Below are 21069 nucleotides of genomic sequence, written 5' to 3'. Positions count from 1 at the left end.
ATTCACTTTTTACTCAGTAGAAGATTGGATAATAATGAACACACGTGGAACCGTACTAATGAGAATTACATAAGCTAAGATTGTACTATTCAAATGAGTTCATAATTTTTATGAAAAGGTTAATGATAATCAATTTTAAACTATAAACATTAATCATATATGTTATTTATATACAAATAAATGAGTTTTTAAATAAAGACATATTAACAAAAGAAAATAAAACTATTATTATTTTTTCTTTCATCTTGTAATGATGGACCAGAAGGTTTTGCTTTGACCATTGGACTCATCCAGATGTAAAGAAAATTATTTTTTTCTGCGAAATCCATTATATCTTGTTGCATCATGGTACAAGTGAAAACTATAGATTTATGGCATGTAAATAAAACTAACCATTCGTCCGTTTCAATTAATGTGCATTTTACAATTTATCGTTTTATAATCGATTATTATCTTTGCATAAGTCTCCAATTGTTGCGTAACGCGATGCGGGACCTTCAATCTATTGAGAATTAAGTAAGATTGAAATATTTTGTTATTTTTACGGTTTTAAATAGCAAGTTTTTTGAGAGATTAAATGAAAAATATGTGTTGATGTAAAACATATGTCATTTTTTTGTCGTCCTATTTTACTACACCCGACATTTTTGAAACGCATTAGTTTTACTTTACTTGAGTTGCCTCCTTTTTGTAACTAATAATCAATAAAATTATGTTATTTTATTAAAAAAAAAACAATTTTATTTGTATATTATTTCCGCCTATTGACATAAATATTTAAGTCAGATAACTTCGCAATATTTACATAATTCTAGTATGTTTACTAGTTTTGTCAGTTTTGATCAATAGTTTGTTTATTGTATTTTCGCTCTTTCTATTTTGCCACTGCTTTTTTTTAATGTAAAGTATTTAGAATTATTAAATATTATACGTAAAAACGAAACCGGTTTTGGATTTATTTGTTAATTAAATTAATTTCGTTACGTATGTTATTAGGATATGCACACAAATAAGCAGTGTTTTCTAATTGGGAGTCTCTAGATTTCAGTGCTCCGATTGGGTGATATTATCAACCGCTAGACTGCATTTCTTTTTTAAAACAGTACTTAATTGAGCGACCATGCGTACATATGTGAGTTAGATGAGGCTGGAATATCACCCGTTTCTTCAGTAAAATACACATTTAACTCTCAAATATTAACATCATCATTCTAAGAATTAAAAGGTAATTATAATCTAATATTGTTTTCTCAAACGTAGAGGAAACTGAAGATGTTTGTTTGTAATAGTAAATATTTTGTTTTTGTTTTCTTCCAGAAAGTAACGTTATTATTTTTTGGGCGTGAGTTGTGAATTGGTACGCAATTGTTTGAATATTCAAATGTGTTTCTATTAAGTAAGAGTTGGTTTAAACGGGTTTTCGACACGTCGGGACGCCGAGCTGTTAGTCGCTCCAAGAGCGGAGTTCAAATGCAGCTGATAAAGTGCACAGAGTAATGGTTCCAGTTAGGGAAAATGGTCCTTAGAGATGGTGCCCAGTAGTTTTTAGTGATCGGTGGTGGTGGAAGGGATTTGGAGTAATAATAAAGCGAAATAAAAGGCAGAGACGTGGTATGAGCCGGGCCACATGCAGTCGGTGGCTTCGGGTCAGGTAGAAGGATCACAAACAAAAAATTACATATATATTTTCAGTCGTTATGCCTTAATAGTTCGAACTTTTGGGTTTCGATTATGATTGTGATATTTGATCAGTAAGTTTGTTTTGTAATTGGTGATAACAATAATGCCGTGAACAATGTAAGAAATGATTCTTTCCGTCTGTCCCTCCGAGACTCATTTTTGGTACGGACCATCGCAAGTGCACGTCGAACTAGTCCACGAAGTGCAAATCTAGTCAAAGAAGCGATGCAAATTTGAAATCAATTAGGCATGGATTTCGCGACGGTAAGACAATACCTAATCACCAGCTCCTTTGTCCTGGGCACCGTCGGTAATTTGGCGGCCCTATGGATCCTATATAAATCCTCGAAGATGAGAAACCCCAAGCACGTTCTGATGCTCAGGTGCCTGGCAGTCAACGATTTGATAGCGCAAGTAGGGATGCTTCTACTTACAAACCTACCCAAGTACATCACGATCCCGGTCTACTGGAAGTGCACCTTCTTTGTGATGCTAAGGGCTTTCGGCCTTGGCTCCGGCTGTCTCGCATTCGTCATGGCCATGGAGAGGTGGCTCGCCCTCACCAGACCCTTCGTATATCAACAGGTAATTATTATTGCTTATCGAGTCGTATCAATTACCCACCGAGCACGACAATTAAAGCTAATAAAATTGTTGTGGCCCTAAATTGGATTCAATTAATGTTTATTCCAGTACGTGACAAAAATAGTCCTAAAACGAGTCATATTCTCCTTGTGGACCTTCGCCGCTCTGTTAACTTTGATGCCGCTCTTCGGGTTCGGTCTTTTCTACGAAGATGGAAAATGCCACAGGTATAGAGAGGCCACCCAGCTACGAGACATTATCTACGCCTATCTCTTTTTCACGTTTGGTAAAATTTTACTAAATGACCAACTAAAGCACGTGTTGCTAATATTTATTATTTAATCGACAGGGACGAGCCTGTGCACGTGCATAGCGTTCTTCAACACGAAAGTCTTCTACGCCCTCTCGCACATCGGTAAAAAGCAAAAGAAAGTCCTCGTGCGTAGAATCAGCCGCTCAATCATCAAAGAAAAGAAGACGCGAAACTTAGCGCTTCCTGAAGAACTTGCCTTCGCTAAACTCATGGCCTTCATATGCATTGTCTTCATTCTCTGCTGGATGCCTCAAATGGTATGCAACAAAAAAAAACAATCAAAGCAATTATCATATAACATTCTTCTAGGTTGCTATCCCTCTGGGACACTTCTTCGCCGAATCGAAATTGTACAGGGTATTAGCACGTATCGCTGACGTGTTGATGTGTGTCTACTTTACGCTCGATCCGTATATCTATGTGTTGCATCAGTACATGGAAAAGGGCAGATTCAGGGTGCCGTTCAAATGGCAGAGGTCAAATCCAGCAACACCCACGACCGAAATAATCCGACCTCCGTCCTTCAGCCTCGGCCAAATGCAGACCGAAACCGTCTAAGTAGACATCCGAGTCGCGCTTAATTTCTATGTGCCATACGAGCTTAACTGTTGTAAATAGTTGTTTGTAGATCAATTTAAATAAAACCAAACGAAAAGCCAATGAATAGGGAGAGCAGACGACAACAACGAATCTCCGCTCGTCAACGACGACGTGCGGCCTGCAACGTAGATAAATTCTATTATCAGTGGGCGTTCTGATAACATTATTTACCCGCTTTATGTGATTGCGTTATGCAACGTACCTGCATCGAGTTAAAGAAAGAGGATATACTCGATTGTTATGTATTAGAAATATGTATTCTATTAAAAAGAAACAATTTTATTCTCGTTCTACTTGTAGAATCTTTAGAAACACCCAATCCTTAATTAATACTTATTCAGATAAGCAGATGAACGATATCATAGACTAAAAATACCTTTACAGTTCATCAACATTTCACAGATTTTCAGTATTCAAGTTAATTCTGAAACACAGACTTTATAATCAACATATACTATCTTTAAACGCAATGACATTCAAACGTTTTGACTTTTGAACTTTGCTTTTGGAAAAAAAAAATAAAGAATAAACTTATATTATAATATAAAAAAAACTCTGCGGCAGAAAAACGAGATTTTAAAAACTCAATAACTCATTGATTCGTTTAAGAAATTATAAATATTATGTATTGAACTAAATAATGTGATACTAACAACATAACATTATTGGTTGAATTTCCCTTAACCATGCATAAAACCTAAGAATAGATTTTTATAATTGCCCGTTTCTCTGCCGCACCCTGTATATAAATATACGTTTAAACGTGCGTATTAAAACCTGACATTTTTTTATTATATCAATTTAGAAGAGATTCTTACCAAATGCTGTATAGATAGGAAATGAAATAACATGAAAACAATTTAGTTTCTAATATGAAATAATGTATAATGTATTACTCTTTATTGGTTATGTTTCAGTTGTCTATAACAGATTTACTAGAAGTTATGAAAAACATTTAATTTTTATTTTAAAAATAAAATCACAAATATCCTAGAATACGCTGTTTCCCGTCAACATTTAGATCCATATTTTTTCTAAAATAATAATAATACTAAGAAAATTGGTGTTCACAACACAGTTTGTTATCTATATATATATATAAAATAAAAATATTAAAAACAAATAACAGAAAAAACAAGCTTCTCATAAAGTTATTTTAAAATGTCAACACATTACATTCAATAGACTTTCTTTACAATAAAATATAGATAAAAAATTTATAAATTTATATATAATAATATTTGTACCATTTTAAAAATAATACATTACTCAGTATCCTTTATGCAATATGAAACAAACTTGCATTAGGTTAGAGCATATCAAATATTTAAATGTTACTTTCACTACTCTAAATGCTTTCTCGTAAACTCTAGGCACATTTATATACGATTATAAGAAATCGAATTTTGTATATTGTTAAAAAAAAATCATCCAGTATATATGTCGTTCAATGATTCCAAAAGTTATAATTACAATGGCAATGTAAGGGTAAAATTTTCAATATAAAAACTATGAAAAATGCCATTGTGAATTAAAAGGAATTTCTATGAAACACTATGTATGTCTGTACATAAAATTTGAAATTAGTACGGTGATATGTGAATATCCCTAATTAAATGAATCGAAAACATGTAAATATAGTCAAGCAATACTTTAAAAACTAAATTGCACAAATGTATGTTTGAAATAGCCTGGTCTTTAAGTACTTTACATAAAATATTTACAAATTATGTCAGGTGCTTTACTGCACTTGGCAGGATAAACGCTAAGTCATATTTTTGAGACTAATCCTACCAGACGTTTTGCTAGATGGATTTGATAATCTGAGAAGTTTAACCGAAGTTACGGATTTTTCCTTCCCTGCGATCAACGTTCTTTTGGTGCGCTTCTCCTGATTTTCTTCGGAATCCGTGCCGGTTTCTTCTAAAATCTCAGTCCCGTTTGTGGTAGAACTGCCTTCAGAAGTCGAAGACAACTTTCTTTGCATATCCAGATTAGTTGTCCCATCAGTCCTGTCAACATAGAATGAATTGCTGACCATTTGAAAACATCGATCCAACTATTTTGTTTATAAAAGAAATAATTACAAACAAAATAATATCATGCAATTTCCTTTGTAATCCGAAAACAAGTGACGAAATATAGAAAATGTATAAATGTATATGCAAATGCAATGTGTTAACTCATTGCTTCAATAGCAGCTTTTCAGGAAATAATAAATAACTAAGCTTATGCAAATTCGATTAAATCTTATTTAGAAAAGTAATGAGTTAGTTGCATGCAGAGCTTACAAAACGTTATACCAACCTTTTAGTTCGTATTAATCGTGTTGTTGCAGGAGATATATGCGATTTTATAGTCATAACAGGTGACACCTTATTTATGGACGATCTTACAATTGGCGATACATTCCACTCATTGATCCTATACCAATTTACATTGAAACATCTATAAACAAAAAGTGCGTACATGCAAACTTACCGCCTTGTGTCCAAGGGCTTGAACTGCCTCCTCATGGCTTTGATCTGATTCAAGGTATCACCTTGAGTCATCAACGAAGATTTCTGTACCGGCGAAGATTTAAACACATCCTTTTCGAGCATCTCTAAATGCACGGTCTTTAAAATACGGCATACTTCCGGTGACAACTCATCTTCATCCTCTTCTACCACATCATCAGCATAGATACCCTTCTCGTGATATGGAGGGCTATTAAGTGCCTTCGCCCTGCGAAAAGCCTCTCCTTCCTTCCACATTTGCTCTTGCTTGCTGAAATCACGTACAAATGAATAGCAATTATAGTCACAGCTACATTAATTGCATGTTCTATTTATAGCACATTCGTAAAGACAGTGAAAATATTCACACACGCGAATAAAATCAATATCAAACATGCATTGTTTGCCAAATAGTCTAATTTTAGTTCTTTACATTCTTCAGAGTACTCCGAAAATAATTGATCTCTGCCAAAGCGAATAAAACAACGAAAATGTATATTCTTGAAATGATTAATTTTATAAACATTTGCTTGATAAAATGTCTGTAATGCACGTTTCTAAATCAGGAATGACTAATTCCATCAATGACTGCATTGTTCTAAAAATATCATGTAGATGGAATTGACAAAATATAATAGCACTGTTTCAATTTAAATCTTGCAAAAGAATGATTACAATCTATATACCTTTCCAACCATACTTGTTGATGGCCAATAACAGATCCAGGTCTGCACATTCGAATCCAAGCAATGGCTTCTTTAGCCGCAAAGCGGTAATGTTTCATGATGTAACAAGCGATCAAAGTTCCAGTCCTGCCTAAACCAGCTACAAAATCAAATATATGAACAATCTAAACTAATATAACAATAACAATATAAATTACCTTTGCAGTGGACTGCTAAAGCTCCAGATGTTTGTTCAGATATTTTCAAAAATTCTTGCAAAATCTTGTCATTTGGAGTACTACCATCAAGGAAGTACAAATCATAGTGCTTAAACCCAGCAGCAACAAATTTTTCAGCATCATAATTTTTCTTATTTAGTCTTATAATGGCCTTAACATTATTTGTCTTGAAATAATTAAAATAAAAGTTGGGTGCATGTAAAGGGTACCCATGGTGTATCCTGCTTTTGTTGTGCGGCCCACAAAAACCAATAAATTTATCCGGTACAATCCAATTCAAGTCACCATTCTCCACATACTCGTAGTGCTCATACATAGTCTGATTGAAATTACTGAAATGGAAAAATCCATATTGCTTTGCTCTGTGAAATCCATATAGACAATCTTTCAGAGAAATTGTGTACGGTTCACCAACAGATGCATCTCTGAATTCAATAAATTCCAAAACGTTTTTCTTATTCAACACTTCATAAGCATTCTGTGGAGTAAAGTCCAGATATAAGATCTAAAAATATAATAATATTACTTATTTGTCATGTTGTTTTTTTTTGTGTGATTTACAGCATAGCATCCTATTAAGCAAGCTGCATTCACTCGGCTCTTTTTATCCTCTGTTGTTACATGGACAATGCGTTTATGTTTAGAAGATGCGGAGCTTAATTTCTTGTTTAGCCTATTACAGTAACTGTACAGCATTGAGATGTTGAGTGGGCCAAAGTCATTGAAAAAGCTTTCATAATGTAACACATTCTCAATTGAAAAACAATGTGTAGTAGATGTTGTTCTCGACTGCTCATCATTGCTCAATGTTACAAAGTAGAGTCGATCTGTAATCATCAATTATTATTATTGCAATTTCTTTTTTACATTATGATTAATTGAAATATACCTTCAATAAATTCTGCAGCATGTTTAAGTATATCTTGACTCTGCATTTTGCCAAATATTTTGTACCTACAACAAAAAGTTCTTAGAAGTTGTAAAACTTTATTTAAACTATTTAAAAATTAAAAATAAATATTTTAAAAGAACTAACAGTATATATTTCACTTGTAAACAGAACAAAATTGTCCGTTATACTTTTGAATATTGTGCATAATGCAACTGCGACAAATGAGCTATGAAAGTTCTTCAGTAAAACAATTGTTTTATGCGCTCTGCAACATTACAAATTCCGTTCAAGAAAATAACTGCCGCCATGACAGAATAACAGTTACCAAAAAATAAATTTGCTGCCAACCGCAACCGCCACAATTGAAATAACTAAAATTCCCTACAACTAACTAATTTATAACCATGATCATAACAGTTTGCACAAATCTGTCAGTTAATTAATTACATGATTAGCAATCTATACATGCGTCCATGAAAGCCAGCTATCTAGGATGATAAGTTGTCGGAATTCCCAATCGTTTTCACGGCTTGTAAATCCCACAGTACCATACAATTTGGGTCATTCCCAAAGGCTAAGTTGTATAAAAAATAGAAAGTTTTACTTTCTACAGCAAAACGGTGCTGATACGTTTCAAATGTAAAGCAGAGCTCGTCGAAACATGTCTTCCAAAGCAGAGAAAGTCAATCCAACAGTCTACATAGTTTTCCTGTCCCTGGTGTTGGATCTGCTTGCATTCACATTGATCCTCCCATTGCTGCCTTCCCTGCTCGATCACTATAAACACAATGATAGCATTGGATTATATTCATGGCTGTCTGGGAAAATCCAGTTCTTCCAGGAGCTTGTGGGTGCTCCAGAGCACTACAACTCTGTGCTGTTCGGTGGGTTTATGGGCTCCATGTTTAGTTTCCTGCAGTTTGTTGCCTCTCCAATTGTTGGAGGAGTCTCAGATGTAATAGGAAGGAAGCCAGTGATGATAACATGTCTGGTAAGAATATTTAACAATATCTTAAATTGAAGTAATTACAATGAAAATTCTACAGGTTGGAATTGCCTCCTCTTATGTGATGTGGGCACTATCCAGTAATTTTGCCCTATTTATTTTGGCTAGGTTTATTGGTGGAATCAGCAAAGGGAATGTGTCTTTAAGCATGGCTATAATAGCAGATGTTTCAACAGTTCACACTAAAGGAAGAGGCATGGTAAGTGATGAATTTTTAAACATATTATCAATATAAATAAGTAAATAATGTTTTAGGCTTTGGTGGGTATAGCTTTTTCTTTGGGGTTCATAATTGGACCTCTAATTGGCGCAGGTTTTGCCATTTGGGCTAAGACCAAAACAGGGAACTGGTTTGTGGTTCCAGCCATATTTGCCATATTCCTAGCAACCGCAGATTTACTATTTTTCACATTGTATTTCAAGGAGACTTTACCAAAGGTAAACAAACAAAAAAATTGCGAATTTAATGAACAAATATTTACATTGAGCAAACAATATTTACAGGAGAAACGATCGAAAATTGGAATTTGGAAGAGTTTAGATAACGCCAAGGCTCTAATCAATATCAAAGAATTGTTTAGATTTTCTACTGTGACGAATATCAAACCTGACGATGTTAAGAAGTTGCGCGTCATAGGTTTGGTCTATTTCGTTTACTTGTTTATCTACAGTGGACTAGAGTTCACACTAACTTTCTTAACACATCACGTTTTCCATTATAACTCTATGCAGCAAGGCTGGATGTTTTTTGTTATTGGTATTACCATGGCTTTGATGCAAGGAGGATATGTTAGGAGGATAAAGCCAGAGAAAACGAAGCAGACTGCAGTATTAGGACTTTGGCTGATCATACCATCCTTCATTTGCGTTGGTATAGCCAATAATATATACGTATTATACTTAGGACTACTTATTTTCGCTATATGTAAGAAACCTATTAATAAGTAATTTAGGTCACATAATAAACGTTTCTTATTTACAGCTACGGCGATGGTGGTTCCATCCATGACAGTATTGGCCTCGAATTTCGGATCGGAGCAGCAGAAAGGTACGGTGATGGGTATTTTCCGATCTTTGGGAGCTTTGGCCAGAGCTGTGGGTCCGATATTTGCAAGTATTGCTTTTTGGAGTGTTGGATCGACGCTGACTTATCTAACTGGATCAGTCCTACTCCTGTGGCCTGTGTTGACATTGAAAAGAAATTTTTGAAGAAAATGCCATAAGTATTCTATAATCATCACAAAATGTGATACAATAATCAAAAATAGAACTGTGATAACAATTCTTAAAGAAAATATAGGCAGAAAATCAAATGAATTGGATATATATCATTAATAAGCATATGTATTATTGTTAAATTATTTAAAAATTTGGAGATTAGATAAATTAATTGTTAATGTTGCATTTGAGAAATTATATTGTTAAAATATTCTATAGACATATTTTTCAACTTTTTATAATGAAATAAACAGAATTTCCTATTAATTATTATTTTGATAAATGCAATATTCCTCTTTAACATTTCCATTTAATATTTCTTTCATAAATTAACTGCAGTATTTTTGTATAAGTTTATAAATTCAATAACAGTATATCTCTTCCGACCCTATATTATAAATGAAATAACAGCAAACAATTTAAATTACAGGAATTCTGTAAGTTTGAAGTTAGTTATAATTGATGATTGATCAAAGATAAGTTGGCAGCATTGTTATTATTATTTGGATAGGCATGCGTTGGTGTTGTAGGTGTACCGGGTACAACCCAACGCACCCAGCAATACCCATGGTTGTATACAGAGAAGATGAGCCAACTTCGCGGTAGTGATTTCTTTCTTTTGATGCTCACTACCTTTTTTCATCCAATGTAGTTTAGTCGGTTGACATCGTGACAATATAATCGATTTAGAGTTTAAATAACCTATATTTATGTTTCTTCGCGGCGAAGAAAGCAATAAGACTCATCTAAGCAGCTATGTTGAGAGGAAGCATGTGAAAGTGACGAGGGGTTGGGCAGGGCCTGGTCGGTGTTCGTTTTAGTTTTAATTAGAATAGTGACTCAAGCCGGGTCAATATGGCTGCAAACAATAATCAGAATGGTTGGCTAAACAGTCTGGGAATTGGTTATGGCACTCCGCTCAGCGTCGTTCCCGAGCAGCAAGCGGGAACTTCGGAATGTAACCAGTTTGAACAACTGGATAGAGCTGCTACTGGCAGCAATACCCTCAAGGTAGATAATCATAACACTATCAAAAAATCCTTCCTTCACACTCTTAATCCTTGCAGAGAAATCCCAAGATGGAACTAACAAAGAATGATCTCCTTAAGCTAGTTACCTATTTTGAAGGTGAAATACAAGCAAGAGACATTGTGATTGCAGCTTTGAAGGTAACTATATTAGGTGATGAAAGTAATTTGTTTACTATAATAAAATTCAAATTATTTTTAGTCTGAAAAGTTGAAACAAATAGTGAACATGGGTAGATATAGACCAGCAGTGATTGCTGATCCATACACTGCCCTTTTAAGGGATTGCATTGTGGATGGTCCAAATGCGAAACCTGCAGTTAGTGAGAGAGATATTACACAGGCAGCTGAACAGCAGCTACAGGCCCTTGAACAGGTTAGTTGTAAAATTGAAATTGTTTTAAGACAAATCAAATATTTGTGTTCGCACAGTTGGCTTTGCAGCAACGAAGAGCTCATCAGCATATGGTCAATATATTGAAAGATGCTGAGAGTAAACATAAAAAAGTAATCCAAGAGCTGGAGGAAGAGAAATGCAAGCATGAGCATGACACAGCTCAGGGTGATGATATCACTTATGGATTGGAAATGGAAAGGACTAGGCTAAGGCAGGAGTTGGAAGTTGAGAAGACTTCTAGGAAAAAGTTGGAGAAAGAAGTGAAGAGGCAGCAAGAGTTAGCAGATGAAGAAAGGGGAAGGCAAAAACAGATTGTGTTATTGCTTTTGGCAGAAAGGAAAAAAATAATTGTTAAATATATTGAGGAGAGGAAGAGAAGTGAAGATCTGGCTCAAGTAATTGAATGGAAAGGTTATTATATTGAATGCAGATTTAATTCATTTGTTTGTTTTTAGATCTTGTCTGAGGAGAAAGCCAAAATTGATACTATGGCAGAAGGTTTAGAGGAAGAGAGTAAAAAGTCTTTGCAGATGGAAGCAGAATTAGAGAAGCAGCTACATGTTTTCGAGGGTGATAAGAAAACGTTGAAAACCTCACTGGCGAATAAGGATGCTCGGTGTCAGGAGTTGGAGATGGAGTTGCAAAAGTTAAAGCTGGAAATTGAAGCTTTAAGGTCGCGGCCTAGGGATCCGGGTGATACTGCGGCTCCTATGACCAGTAGTGTAGCGAAAGTTGTTCAACCTACAGCTACTGTGTCCAGTGTTCCAGTATCAGGACCAAGTAAATAATTGAAATAATACCATTGATTGAGTGTAATATTGTTATGGTTTATTTTTTATTTGCAGCAACTGGAATCGCCCAATCAGTAACCCCAGGTCAGGCATTAAGGCAAACGGCTATAGCTCCAATCCCAATTCCACCAAAGGTAAACGCGTGCAGCCAGCCGTTTGGAAGTAATTGTTAATCAGGCTATGATTTAGGCTTCCACTGTTCAACCGCAGGCAAACCCCGGTCTATCGACGATTAGGACAGCACCTAACAAGGGCGCCACCTCTGCCGCCGCCGCCTTCCATCAGCCATACACCCAGACTTCCGCTCCGCAGACTCCGCCGAAAAAGGGCTCAGTGGCTGGTAGGGGCGTCCCACCTCCAATACCTCCAAATAAACCAGTTATTCCTAGCAAACAGAATGCCGTGCGACGTCCAGAGACCGCCGAAGGGGATAAAAAAAAGCCCAGTGGGAGTAAAGAAGTCGTCGGACAGCCGGAAGCCGGGCGCAGCACACCCGGCATTGAGATGTTAGGTCAAGAGTTGGCGGATTTTCAGCAAATGTTCGTAACGATGGCAACTAGCAATAATACTTAAAATACCTACTTTTAGCATTAAAAGGGGGATTTTTACATATACCTCTCTGGATAAATATACCGGGTGTAGTAGCTCAGAACGATCAAGGATTTCTATTCGACACGAAAATCGCTGAAAGGTTCTTGAAATTCAAAGCAAAAATAAAGCAACAAAACAAACATGTAACATTGAAATATCTCTAGTGCTTTGCAGCTTTTTCAGGTAAGACTAAGAATGCTGCACTTATTTACATTTGTTAAATTGAATCTCACCATCATCGAACGAATCGCGTTTTTTGATTCAATCGCTGAGGCTTATTCTTAGTTGAGAAAGCTGAAAGTTGCGAACGCCTCTTGTTTGTTACTGTAATATAATAGGCATGTAGTTGCTAACATATCGGTTGGGCAACGTAACACTCAATCAATCACCACGCGTCGAGTCAGTAGAATAGGAGTAAACTAGTAACCGTTGCTTGTTTCCGAAACGGGAGGTTGTATCATCATGGCAGAGCAGAAGATTAGAAGTGTTTTTATTCCTTCATTATATTTGTGCTGTAATTTCTGGAGCTTGGGCTTTCTGAGTTTGCTGCACTCTGTGTATTCATTTCAATGTGATCAGTTTTATGGAGCTACTGAGCCGTATTTTTTATACAATATAATCGAGTAGTTTCTTGCCAAAAAAAAATGAAGAGAAAAAGTAATTAACTAAACTGGAATAAGAGTTATAATGATAATAATAATAAGGAAACAGTCACCGAAAAAATATGTCTAAATTAGATTTTAATAATCAATCATTAAGAGAAAGAAACTTAATTTCTGTGATTAAACGCATCTATCCTGTGTAGGATCTAGTTAAAGAAAAGAAGAGATGAACAAGAAGACGACGAGATAAGCTCCCCTCCACCTTGTTATGTGATACTTTTCTTGATGGAATATACAATTGTATCTTGTTTGTTCACTCCTTAAGTCAAGCATTTCGGATTTTTGGCCACCGCAACAACCACAAAAAAAGAAAAAGAATAATCAATTATGCAAGCAATAAACAAGGAAGCGTCGAAAGCAGGGATAAAATTTGTCCTAGTCAGTAATTATTAATTTACCCTGTATGTGTGTATATATAGATTATATAACTGTACTTAATGACTATACATATTTTTTTACGACTATTTATTTGTGATCGTCTTCTTTCTGATAATTTATCGCGTCTGCATTGAACGAGAAACTATGAAAAAACAAAACGAAAGTAAACCAGTTGCGGTGCCCAAAAGTCACCACGTTTTAAATGAGACTCAATAATATTACTAAAATATTTTTGAACAGAACTAAAAAAAAATAATCTTATTTTTGTACAAAACGGTATATTTTGTACTAATTTCTCATCGTTGTATTTTCTAAGGTTCTTTTTATTTCTAGTTTTTAATATATATATCAAGGTTTTTTTCTTTCTTTATTTTGTAAACATGTGTTTTCCAATCGAGGCTCGCATTCAGTCCATGCAAAGGTGTATTTTTTACTTATTACGCTAAGCTTATTATGTCCTAATTGAATTATATAATGTAAGCTAGTCTATAGTTTAGTCTAGCTGTTCTGCGACGCGTCGAACAGCGACGAGTGAAGCGGAGCAAGAGTACAATAACGAAGTGTAAAAGAAAAATAAAAGGATAATAAGAAGAGTTCAATTCATTGATTTCCATTAGTTTCAGTTCGAAACTATAAGTTCTCAAATATTTATCTAATCGAAGGTAACATGCAGATATCAGTTTTTATAGCCCTATGTATTACGATCTCGAATGTATTGAGTAATCATAAAGTGTAAGTACCTTGATGAATGAAGAATAAATAATTATTATATGCTTATAGAAAATGAATTAAAACAATGACGAAAATGAATAATTTCGAATAAAATGAAACTAACTCTAAATCGTTGAAAACCTATGCTTTTTTTTGTTTTATTTAATTTATATTCCGCGCACGGCAGAAATAACACCGAGTATGTCTCGGAGGAGACGAGCCTCTCCTTACGGGACATTCTACCCATCAGGACGAGGTCCTACGACAAGAATCGTGCACCGAAACTGCAGGGACAACCCACAATTGTTTACTTCCACGTTACGGTTCTCTCGTTAGATTCCATAAACGAAGAATCTATGGTATGTATAGTTACACAGTGTTAAGTTAATTTAGTACAAAAGCGTTGTAGTATTATTTTGCGTAATGCTTTTCAAAATCTTAGTTTCAGGTATTTTTTATCGAATGTTTTTGAAAAATACTAATTACAGCTATTGGTGGGAAAATGATTACATTTAGTATTTGCAGTACTAATTAATTCCAATTGAAATCACTGTTTGAAAATTAGCAGTGCTTGAAAGAATTAAATCAATATTTGTTTTAATAAATAAAAATGTAGTTTTCTTATGATTGTCAATAAATACATTTTTTATTAACAATAATTAAATAGAAAAGTTCAACTGCTACAACGACCATAAGTCATTTTGTCCTGAAAATAAAACATTTTATTTAAAAAAAATAATAATTTGTAGGAATAACATTGTTTTATCTATTTTTAAGACGTATTAATCTTAATAACAATAAGCACTTTTAGCGTATTGGAAATATAGTATTTACATAACGAAATCTACTTGTCTAGAATTTAGAAATATTTGGTAAACACTATACAAAAATGTAAAATTAATTTTAATTAAGTTATAATATTTAAAATCCAACTAAACCAATCTAATTTTGCATGAATTTGAAGTTTATACATTATAAATTTGTAAATATTAAAAATATTATTTATTATGTATATTGTCAAAATGCTAACAAAGTTATTTCTAGTTTGAAAATGAATATTATATCATAATAACGTGTTACCTAATTTTTACACTTATTGATTTCATAATTGGGTCACGAAGCACTTTTACGTATTGGAAATGCCCTTACGGTGATTACGTAAAGTACTCTAACTGGCTAAATGTACAAATATAGGCTAAAACCAAGGTCCGGAAACCTCTGAAAAAATAGCATTACATTTGAAATGGTCGTATTTAAATCATACTAACATTTATAAAAATTGGTAGAAATAATTATGATTTAAAACTTAATTTTATTAATTTCATTATTTATTTAAATATGTTGATTTTATTTTATTAGCTTAAATTTTCCATTAATCGAATATTGCAGTTATTTTGTGCTACTATTGTAGTATCATTATCGACCTATTCTGATATCATAAAATGTATTATTTATATTTATATAAATAAGTAATATCACGTTTGTACTATAAAAGTGTAGTGATCATATATGGATCAAATAAACCATACAAGAGTAATTGGAATCATTCATCAATGCTTGTATATTTACATTTTATCAATGTTAGTTATTTCGAGATGATTTATTTCCAAGTAGCTCTTAGTCCATTTAGAGAGTTTGTTTTTCAGCGTGTCTAGGATATTCATAGTGCGGCATCGCAGTTATTCTGAAAATCAATAGATATGAGAAAACGTTTTCCTTCAGAATTCGCTCTTTAAAAAGATAATGCACATCATCATCATGATTTAATTCAAATTTTATGTTTATTTATATTATTAGTTTTTTTTATATTATTCCTCGCCAGTATATAAATAAAGATTAGAAAATAGAAACGTAGTAATCCTAGTGTTTTCTGTTTTGTCCCTCTCCTGGTATTGTTGTATTTTTTTTTAGAAAACGTTTTTAAGTGGTGTTATTGCAGCGGAGCATAAACAAATTCACAATTGTTGCATTATAAATAATCCCGCGCTGGAATTTATTTATAAACGCGAAACGTTTTTAATAGACTGATAATGACTGGGCCGGGTTGTAAAGAAGTTCAAATTCTTCCGCGAGGCTATTTTAATTGTTCTATTTTGGGGATTTTTCGATGGTCCAAATTAAGAATGGCCACGCCGTTTGGAGGACAAAAACAATAGCAAAACAAGTTGCCTCCATTTTCACGCTATCCACGCGTTCGCTCTACTCTGCTCTGCTCCCGCATAGCATCGCATAGCGCATAGCGTCGCTATATTGGCGTTGCGCAACGAACCGTCGTTATCATGGCTATTACTGACGATGCTGATTATGATTGCAGACGTACGTTACCGATATATTTCTTGCACAAAGTTGGCGCGATCCCAGATTGCGTCTGCCGGAAAACATGAGCGAAGAGTACCGCATCCTAGACGTGGACTGGTTGCACAACATATGGCGTCCGGACTGCTTCTTCAAGAACGCAAAGAGTGTTACCTTCCACGAGATGAGCATACCCAACCACTATCTGTGGTTGTATCATGACAAAACCTTACTTTACATGTCTAAGTACTAATATCAACATTATCGTATTTTAGCAAGTAGATAGCAAAAAATATTGAAACTTGCGGTTCTACCATGATTTAATCTTCTTTTTCTCTGCTTAGCTATGATAGAAACGTTTCTTAATATTCTAACTAAATCCTTAAAGCTAAAGTACTGTGCAAGGACTACTAGTTATCTATTTATATAATACTATTGAATACTATTATATTCTGAACAAAAAACATATTCCTTTAGGTTGACTCTAGTCTTATCCTGCGCAATGAAATTTGAATCTTATCCGCACGACACACAGATCTGCTCAATTATGATAGAAAGTTGTAAGTACATAGATTATACATTTGCACTTATGATCTTCTACCAAAAACACCGCCAGTATCTCACACAGATCACGATTTGGTGTTCATTTGGAATATGACGGATCCGCTGGTCGTTAATCCGGACATCGAATTGCCACAACTGGATATTTCAAATAATTATACAACGGACTGCACTATAGAGTATTCCACCGGTTAGTTTCCATCTCGATAGTCTTATATTATTTAGATAATTTTTTATTTCGTTTTGGGTTTTAGGGAATTTTACCTGTCTGGCAATCGTTTTCAATTTACGAAGACGTCTGGGATACCATTTATTCCACACGTACATCCCTTCGGCCCTAATCGTCGTTATGTCCTGGATTTCGTTTTGGATTAAACCCGAAGCAATTCCAGCCAGGGTTACGCTCGGCGTCACATCATTATTAACATTAGGTAAACGATCTGCGATCCAATCGACTTTGGATTACAATTGTGATCAAATTCGTTTTCTTATAGTATACATATTTTTTTTACAAAAGTAAGAATAATATTATAATAGAATGAAAACAATACTTAACTTAATTCTTTCAAGTTTTTTTTTTTGAAAAATAGAAATTATTAAATTACGACATATTGTCCCAATAAGATTAGGGTTAATGATGACTTTTCGAAAAAAAAATAACTTATTGCAGGTTTCTGATAGTCTTTTGATAGAAAAACTACAAAATTTATATTAAAATTACTATAAGTACAATTACTACAAGTATATTTTTAAAAACTTATAATTACAATGACGCAACGTTATTGTTCTATGGTAATTATAATGAATTGTGATTCTGCTATAAGGTATTAAATGGATTAAAGTAAAGATGAAGATTTGTATATAATGAAAAGTATTGAAAAACGTTTGAGTCCTTTGGTTTTAGCTACGCAGAATACTCAATCTCAGCAGTCCTTGCCGCCTGTCTCCTACGTGAAGGCCATCGACGTGTGGATGTCGAGCTGTTCGGTTTTCGTGTTCTTATCCCTCATGGAGTTTGCGGTGGTGAACAATTACATGGGGCCGGTGGCGACGAAGGCGATGAAAGGATACTCCGACGAGGACCTGCACTCGGATGTGAACGATTATAAGGTCAATAAAAAATGTTTATTATTCATAAATTCCGGGCGGGGCGCGTCGCATCCCTGGCGCGCGCCCAAATCCTTTAAATTCGTGTTTATGGCCGAGGCCGACGCCAAATTGCCTTGTATGGCATTACAATTATATTCATAATTATGTCCCGTGCATAATTCGGAGTTCTAGCCTGAGGATGAAGGAAAAACGAAGATGGAAAAAGGAAGAATGGTCGATGGTCGGCGATTTGTTCATTTTTGAAAGCGGGGGTTGTACAAAGGGCGCCCCCCTCAGAAATGGACGCAATAAATTTTTGCCGTCTACGAGGGCGGTTCGTATTGATTTACTCGGCGGTTTCGCTCTCGGTTATTTTTTTTCTTCTCTGCTGTTCTGGCTTTCACCCTACTCATGGGTGTGTACTTTTTGGTTTTGATTAGAGATGCAACCAGCAAATAATTTGCTGTAAAAATATTTTTATTAAATTTACATTTTAATACAATTTTAGTTACACCATAAAAAACTTTTAGATTCATAAAATTAGTCATTTTATTTAGAGAACTTTTGTTCTCAAAGTTTTGTATAAATGAAAATTGTATTACATTATTTGAAAATAATGCATTAACCAATATAATATTTGTACTTTCTTATATTTATATTTTAAAAATAACATAATTAATTAGTTGTTTTTTTTTAGTTTATGTTAAGAAATTTGAGATTTCATTTCATTAAAAGTCTATTTTTGATGAATTAGATATTTGTATTTTTTTTATTAAGAAAAGTAATGATTTTTTTTATAAGTTTTAAAGAAAACGTATTTTAATATTACATGTTATTCATGACAATGCACATTTTATTGAAATGTAAATCATCTGCAATGCATTAATCATAAGGATTCTGCAATACATTGTAATAATTTGGACTTTTGATGTTAAAAATTCAATTGTGACAACATAAAATCCTTGTATAAATTGAGTTGAATCTATTTGTGAATCATTGATACTGAAGTATGTTTCGGTGTCGCTGTTGATTTGATGGTATATTTTATTGTTCCAGGACATGACTAGGTCGAGGCTTGGAAGTTCTCAGCCACAGTACGACACGTTCTGCAACGGGCGCAGCACGGCCCTCTGCATCGACCAGTTCTCGCGGTTCTTCTTTCCGTTCTCGTTCTTCATTCTGAACGTGGTATACTGGTCCACGTTCCTTTAACGAGCCCAGATCGACAAGGCCAGGACCTGGATCAGGACTGAGAGTAGTCCAGGACCTGGCTCGCGCATCGGTACTGCCGCGGTACTATTGCCTTCAGCATCAGTAGCATCATCATCATCAGCAGCAGCACCACCAGCATCATCATCAACAGCAGCAGCATCGAAGCCAGCACCGGCGGCACCGTTATCCTAATCGATCTCACCGGAGCACCACCGCGACGGCACCGACGTTCCGTCCCTCTTCCTCCAAGTTCGGCGCGGCCGTTTAATTGCTGCCGACTGTGTAATATAAATGCAGCAGTTGCAGAGGTCGTTAGTTCTTATTGGAAATCGTCTGCAATCGTAACGACGCCTGAACCGACCGACGTCGACGTCGCCGTCCGTTCGCGTCGCCGCAGTGCCACAATAAAGTCGACGCCACATTTAGTCGGCGACCAACATTCGTGAGTTCAAAACAGACTCAAAAAATGTACCGTGCTACGAAGATGATCCCCGGCCAACAACTACGCATATAACGCTGTATAAATAACGTAAGGGTGTTGCGGCTACGGATTTAGCGCGATATTTCAACACACGTACACACACACACAAACGCACACGCACATACACAAATTCGGAACGTTATATACGTATGTATATATATTGGGGCATGTGACGTGATAGATGGACCTTCCTTTTTTCTGTTCAATAAGCTCATCTCTTTTTAATCGTGTGACGTCATCAGTCATGTATGTATGTATATTATATATATATTCTATTTCCTCCTGAAACCGACTCACCGTGTATATTTTTTCCTCGTGTCTTTATTTTTATTTCACCATTTTTCCTCATCTTGTCTCCGCATCCAGAAAGTGTACCTTCCAGCCTCACTAACGAGCGCATTTACCACTAAATATATAAATACATACACACACACATACTCACAAACATATATATACACACACCTCTCACTCTATTTTTTTTGTCTCCCTGTCTCTGTCTTTCTATGTATACCTATATACATGTATCATATAAATAGATTCAAATATGCTTTTATTCACGTGTGTGTGTGGATGTGTGAATTCCGCGTTTGCTCCTCGTTCTCTCCACGACGGACGCGTGATATCGGGGAAACCGTGCGGCGTTACATAACGCCTTTTTGTAACCCCGAAAGGAAAACCTCGCTTCATTTTCCGATTAGTCCGAGCAAAAAAAAAGAAAAATGAATAATTAAATAGTTGCTAAAAGCGAAGGGATGATAATCGAATTCGGATCGTGTATTTTGAAAAGGTGCGTGTTGGCGCCAATAGTTGCACGCGGTGCGCAAATGCGTGTGCCAGTTGTGTGCGCATAACGCAATTACCGGGAGCGCGCAAAGCGAAAAAAAAAATTCAATTTTCCCTGTCGCGCGATCGTAAATAATACCGGTATTTTACGCGCGTTAGGATAGCCCGTAGTATATATATATTTTTTTAGTACATGTCGTATGTGTATCTCTATTATTTTGTTTTCTGTTTTGTTTTGTATTTGTTCTCTCTTCTCTCTCTCTGGAAAGGTATGAGGAGGTCCGCACTGTGCGGTAGGAATCAATGAAGAATACCTTCATGGTAATGGGACAGAAGAAGCAACTTGGTGCCTTCCGGTGACCTTAAGGAATGTTTATCCCAGATACACTGCGCA

At 35.1% G+C, this 21069-nt stretch overlaps 5 protein-coding genes across 9 annotated transcripts; 4 read left to right on the top strand and 1 right to left on the bottom strand.

Annotated features, from left to right (window-relative positions):
• The first annotated feature begins 1143 nt into the window (after window positions 1-1143).
• On the top strand, window positions 1144-3488 carry LOC108566746 (cannabinoid receptor 1). Of its 2 annotated transcripts, XM_017926775.1 has the most exons (6): window positions 1144-1225; window positions 1318-1944; window positions 2064-2265; window positions 2374-2551; window positions 2615-2835; window positions 2888-3488. In XM_017926775.1, the coding sequence occupies exons 3-6, from the start codon at window positions 2101-2103 to the stop codon at window positions 3134-3136; spliced, it is 813 nt and encodes a 270-aa protein (XP_017782264.1). In that variant the 5' UTR covers window positions 1144-1225; window positions 1318-1944; window positions 2064-2100; the 3' UTR covers window positions 3137-3488. The 2 variants fall into 2 exon arrangements, with proteins under 2 accessions (XP_017782264.1, XP_017782263.1); XM_017926774.1 differs by having other exon boundaries at window positions 1318-2265.
• Window positions 3489-4507: 1019 nt separating this feature from the next.
• On the bottom strand, window positions 4508-7799 carry LOC108566756 (dual specificity protein phosphatase CDC14A-like). Of its 2 annotated transcripts, XM_017926786.1 has the most exons (8): window positions 7617-7799; window positions 7470-7534; window positions 7142-7407; window positions 6560-7085; window positions 6363-6501; window positions 5660-5947; window positions 5486-5602; window positions 4510-5190 (listed from the first exon to the last, which is right to left on the bottom strand). In XM_017926786.1, exons 2-8 carry the CDS (start codon window positions 7513-7515, stop codon window positions 4944-4946), a joined length of 1629 nt encoding a protein of 542 aa, XP_017782275.1. In that variant the 5' UTR covers window positions 7516-7534; window positions 7617-7799; the 3' UTR covers window positions 4510-4943. The 2 variants fall into 2 exon arrangements, with proteins under 2 accessions (XP_017782276.1, XP_017782275.1); XM_017926787.1 differs by lacking the exon at window positions 5486-5602 and having other exon boundaries at window positions 4508-5190.
• Window positions 7800-7897: 98 nt separating this feature from the next.
• On the top strand, window positions 7898-9795 carry LOC108566758 (major facilitator superfamily domain-containing protein 10). Its single transcript, XM_017926790.1, has 5 exons — window positions 7898-8463; window positions 8519-8677; window positions 8734-8916; window positions 8983-9403; window positions 9461-9795. The coding sequence occupies exons 1-5, from the start codon at window positions 8134-8136 to the stop codon at window positions 9685-9687; spliced, it is 1320 nt and encodes a 439-aa protein (XP_017782279.1). The 5' UTR covers window positions 7898-8133; the 3' UTR covers window positions 9688-9795.
• Window positions 9796-10252: 457 nt separating this feature from the next.
• On the top strand, window positions 10253-12630 carry LOC108566757 (uncharacterized protein CG10915). 2 transcript variants are annotated; one of them, XM_017926789.1, is made up of 8 exons: window positions 10253-10707; window positions 10764-10865; window positions 10927-11100; window positions 11157-11516; window positions 11577-11901; window positions 11967-12046; window positions 12102-12252; window positions 12302-12630. In XM_017926789.1, the coding sequence occupies exons 1-8, from the start codon at window positions 10552-10554 to the stop codon at window positions 12421-12423; spliced, it is 1470 nt and encodes a 489-aa protein (XP_017782278.1). In that variant the 5' UTR covers window positions 10253-10551; the 3' UTR covers window positions 12424-12630. The 2 variants fall into 2 exon arrangements, with proteins under 2 accessions (XP_017782278.1, XP_017782277.1); XM_017926788.1 differs by having other exon boundaries at window positions 12102-12630.
• An 86-nt stretch (window positions 12631-12716) lies between these two features.
• Window positions 12717-21041, top strand: LOC108566759 (glycine receptor subunit alpha-4). Of its 2 annotated transcripts, none has more exons than XM_017926792.1 (9): window positions 12717-14275; window positions 14442-14613; window positions 16569-16795; window positions 17027-17109; window positions 17178-17300; window positions 17365-17541; window positions 18015-18220; window positions 19256-19940; window positions 20945-21041. In XM_017926792.1, exons 1-8 carry the CDS (start codon window positions 14211-14213, stop codon window positions 19409-19411), a joined length of 1209 nt encoding a protein of 402 aa, XP_017782281.1. In that variant the 5' UTR covers window positions 12717-14210; the 3' UTR covers window positions 19412-19940; window positions 20945-21041. The 2 variants fall into 2 exon arrangements, with proteins under 2 accessions (XP_017782281.1, XP_017782280.1); XM_017926791.1 differs by having other exon boundaries at window positions 17166-17300.
• The last annotated feature ends 28 nt before the right edge of the window (window positions 21042-21069 follow it).

Source organism: Nicrophorus vespilloides, unplaced genomic scaffold (assembly GCF_001412225.1).
Source record: "Nicrophorus vespilloides isolate i.1.1-1 unplaced genomic scaffold, Nicve_v1.0, whole genome shotgun sequence".
NCBI classification, from domain to species: domain Eukaryota; kingdom Metazoa; phylum Arthropoda; class Insecta; order Coleoptera; family Silphidae; genus Nicrophorus; species Nicrophorus vespilloides.
This window is presented reverse-complemented; position numbering and strand designations above follow the sequence as displayed.

Bases quoted from the DNA above. Each gene is read 5' to 3' on its own strand.
- LOC108566757 (XM_017926788.1), top strand. From the start codon at position 10,552: ATGGCTGCAAACAATAATCAGAATGGTTGGCTAAACAGTCTGGGAATT. The intron at 10,866-10,926 runs GTAACTATATTA...AATTATTTTTAG, and splicing joins TTGTGATTGCAGCTTTGAAG to TCTGAAAAGTTGAAACAAAT. The intron at 12,047-12,101 runs GTAAACGCGTGC...GCTATGATTTAG, and splicing joins CAATCCCAATTCCACCAAAG to GCTTCCACTGTTCAACCGCA.
- LOC108566746 (XM_017926774.1), top strand. From the start codon at position 1,930: ATGGATTTCGCGACGGTAAGACAATACCTAATCACCAGCTCCTTTGTC. The intron at 2,552-2,614 runs GTAAAATTTTAC...TTTAATCGACAG, and splicing joins CTATCTCTTTTTCACGTTTG to GGACGAGCCTGTGCACGTGC. The intron at 2,836-2,887 runs GTATGCAACAAA...ACATTCTTCTAG, and splicing joins TCTGCTGGATGCCTCAAATG to GTTGCTATCCCTCTGGGACA.
- LOC108566756 (XM_017926786.1), bottom strand. From the start codon at position 7,515: ATGCAGAGTCAAGATATACTTAAACATGCTGCAGAATTTATTGAAG. The intron at 7,408-7,469 runs GTATATTTCAAT...TGATGATTACAG, and splicing joins TGCTGCAGAATTTATTGAAG to ATCGACTCTACTTTGTAACA. The intron at 5,191-5,485 runs GTTGGTATAACG...CTATGTTGACAG, and splicing joins CGATTAATACGAACTAAAAG to GACTGATGGGACAACTAATC.
- LOC108566759 (XM_017926791.1), top strand. From the start codon at position 14,211: ATGCAGATATCAGTTTTTATAGCCCTATGTATTACGATCTCGAATGTA. The intron at 17,110-17,165 runs GTAAGTACATAG...AAACACCGCCAG, and splicing joins CTCAATTATGATAGAAAGTT to TATCTCACACAGATCACGAT. The intron at 17,542-18,014 runs GTAAACGATCTG...CTTTGGTTTTAG, and splicing joins CACATCATTATTAACATTAG to CTACGCAGAATACTCAATCT.
- LOC108566758 (XM_017926790.1), top strand. From the start codon at position 8,134: ATGTCTTCCAAAGCAGAGAAAGTCAATCCAACAGTCTACATAGTTTTC. The intron at 8,464-8,518 runs GTAAGAATATTT...AAAATTCTACAG, and splicing joins CAGTGATGATAACATGTCTG to GTTGGAATTGCCTCCTCTTA. The intron at 9,404-9,460 runs GTAAGAAACCTA...TCTTATTTACAG, and splicing joins ACTACTTATTTTCGCTATAT to CTACGGCGATGGTGGTTCCA.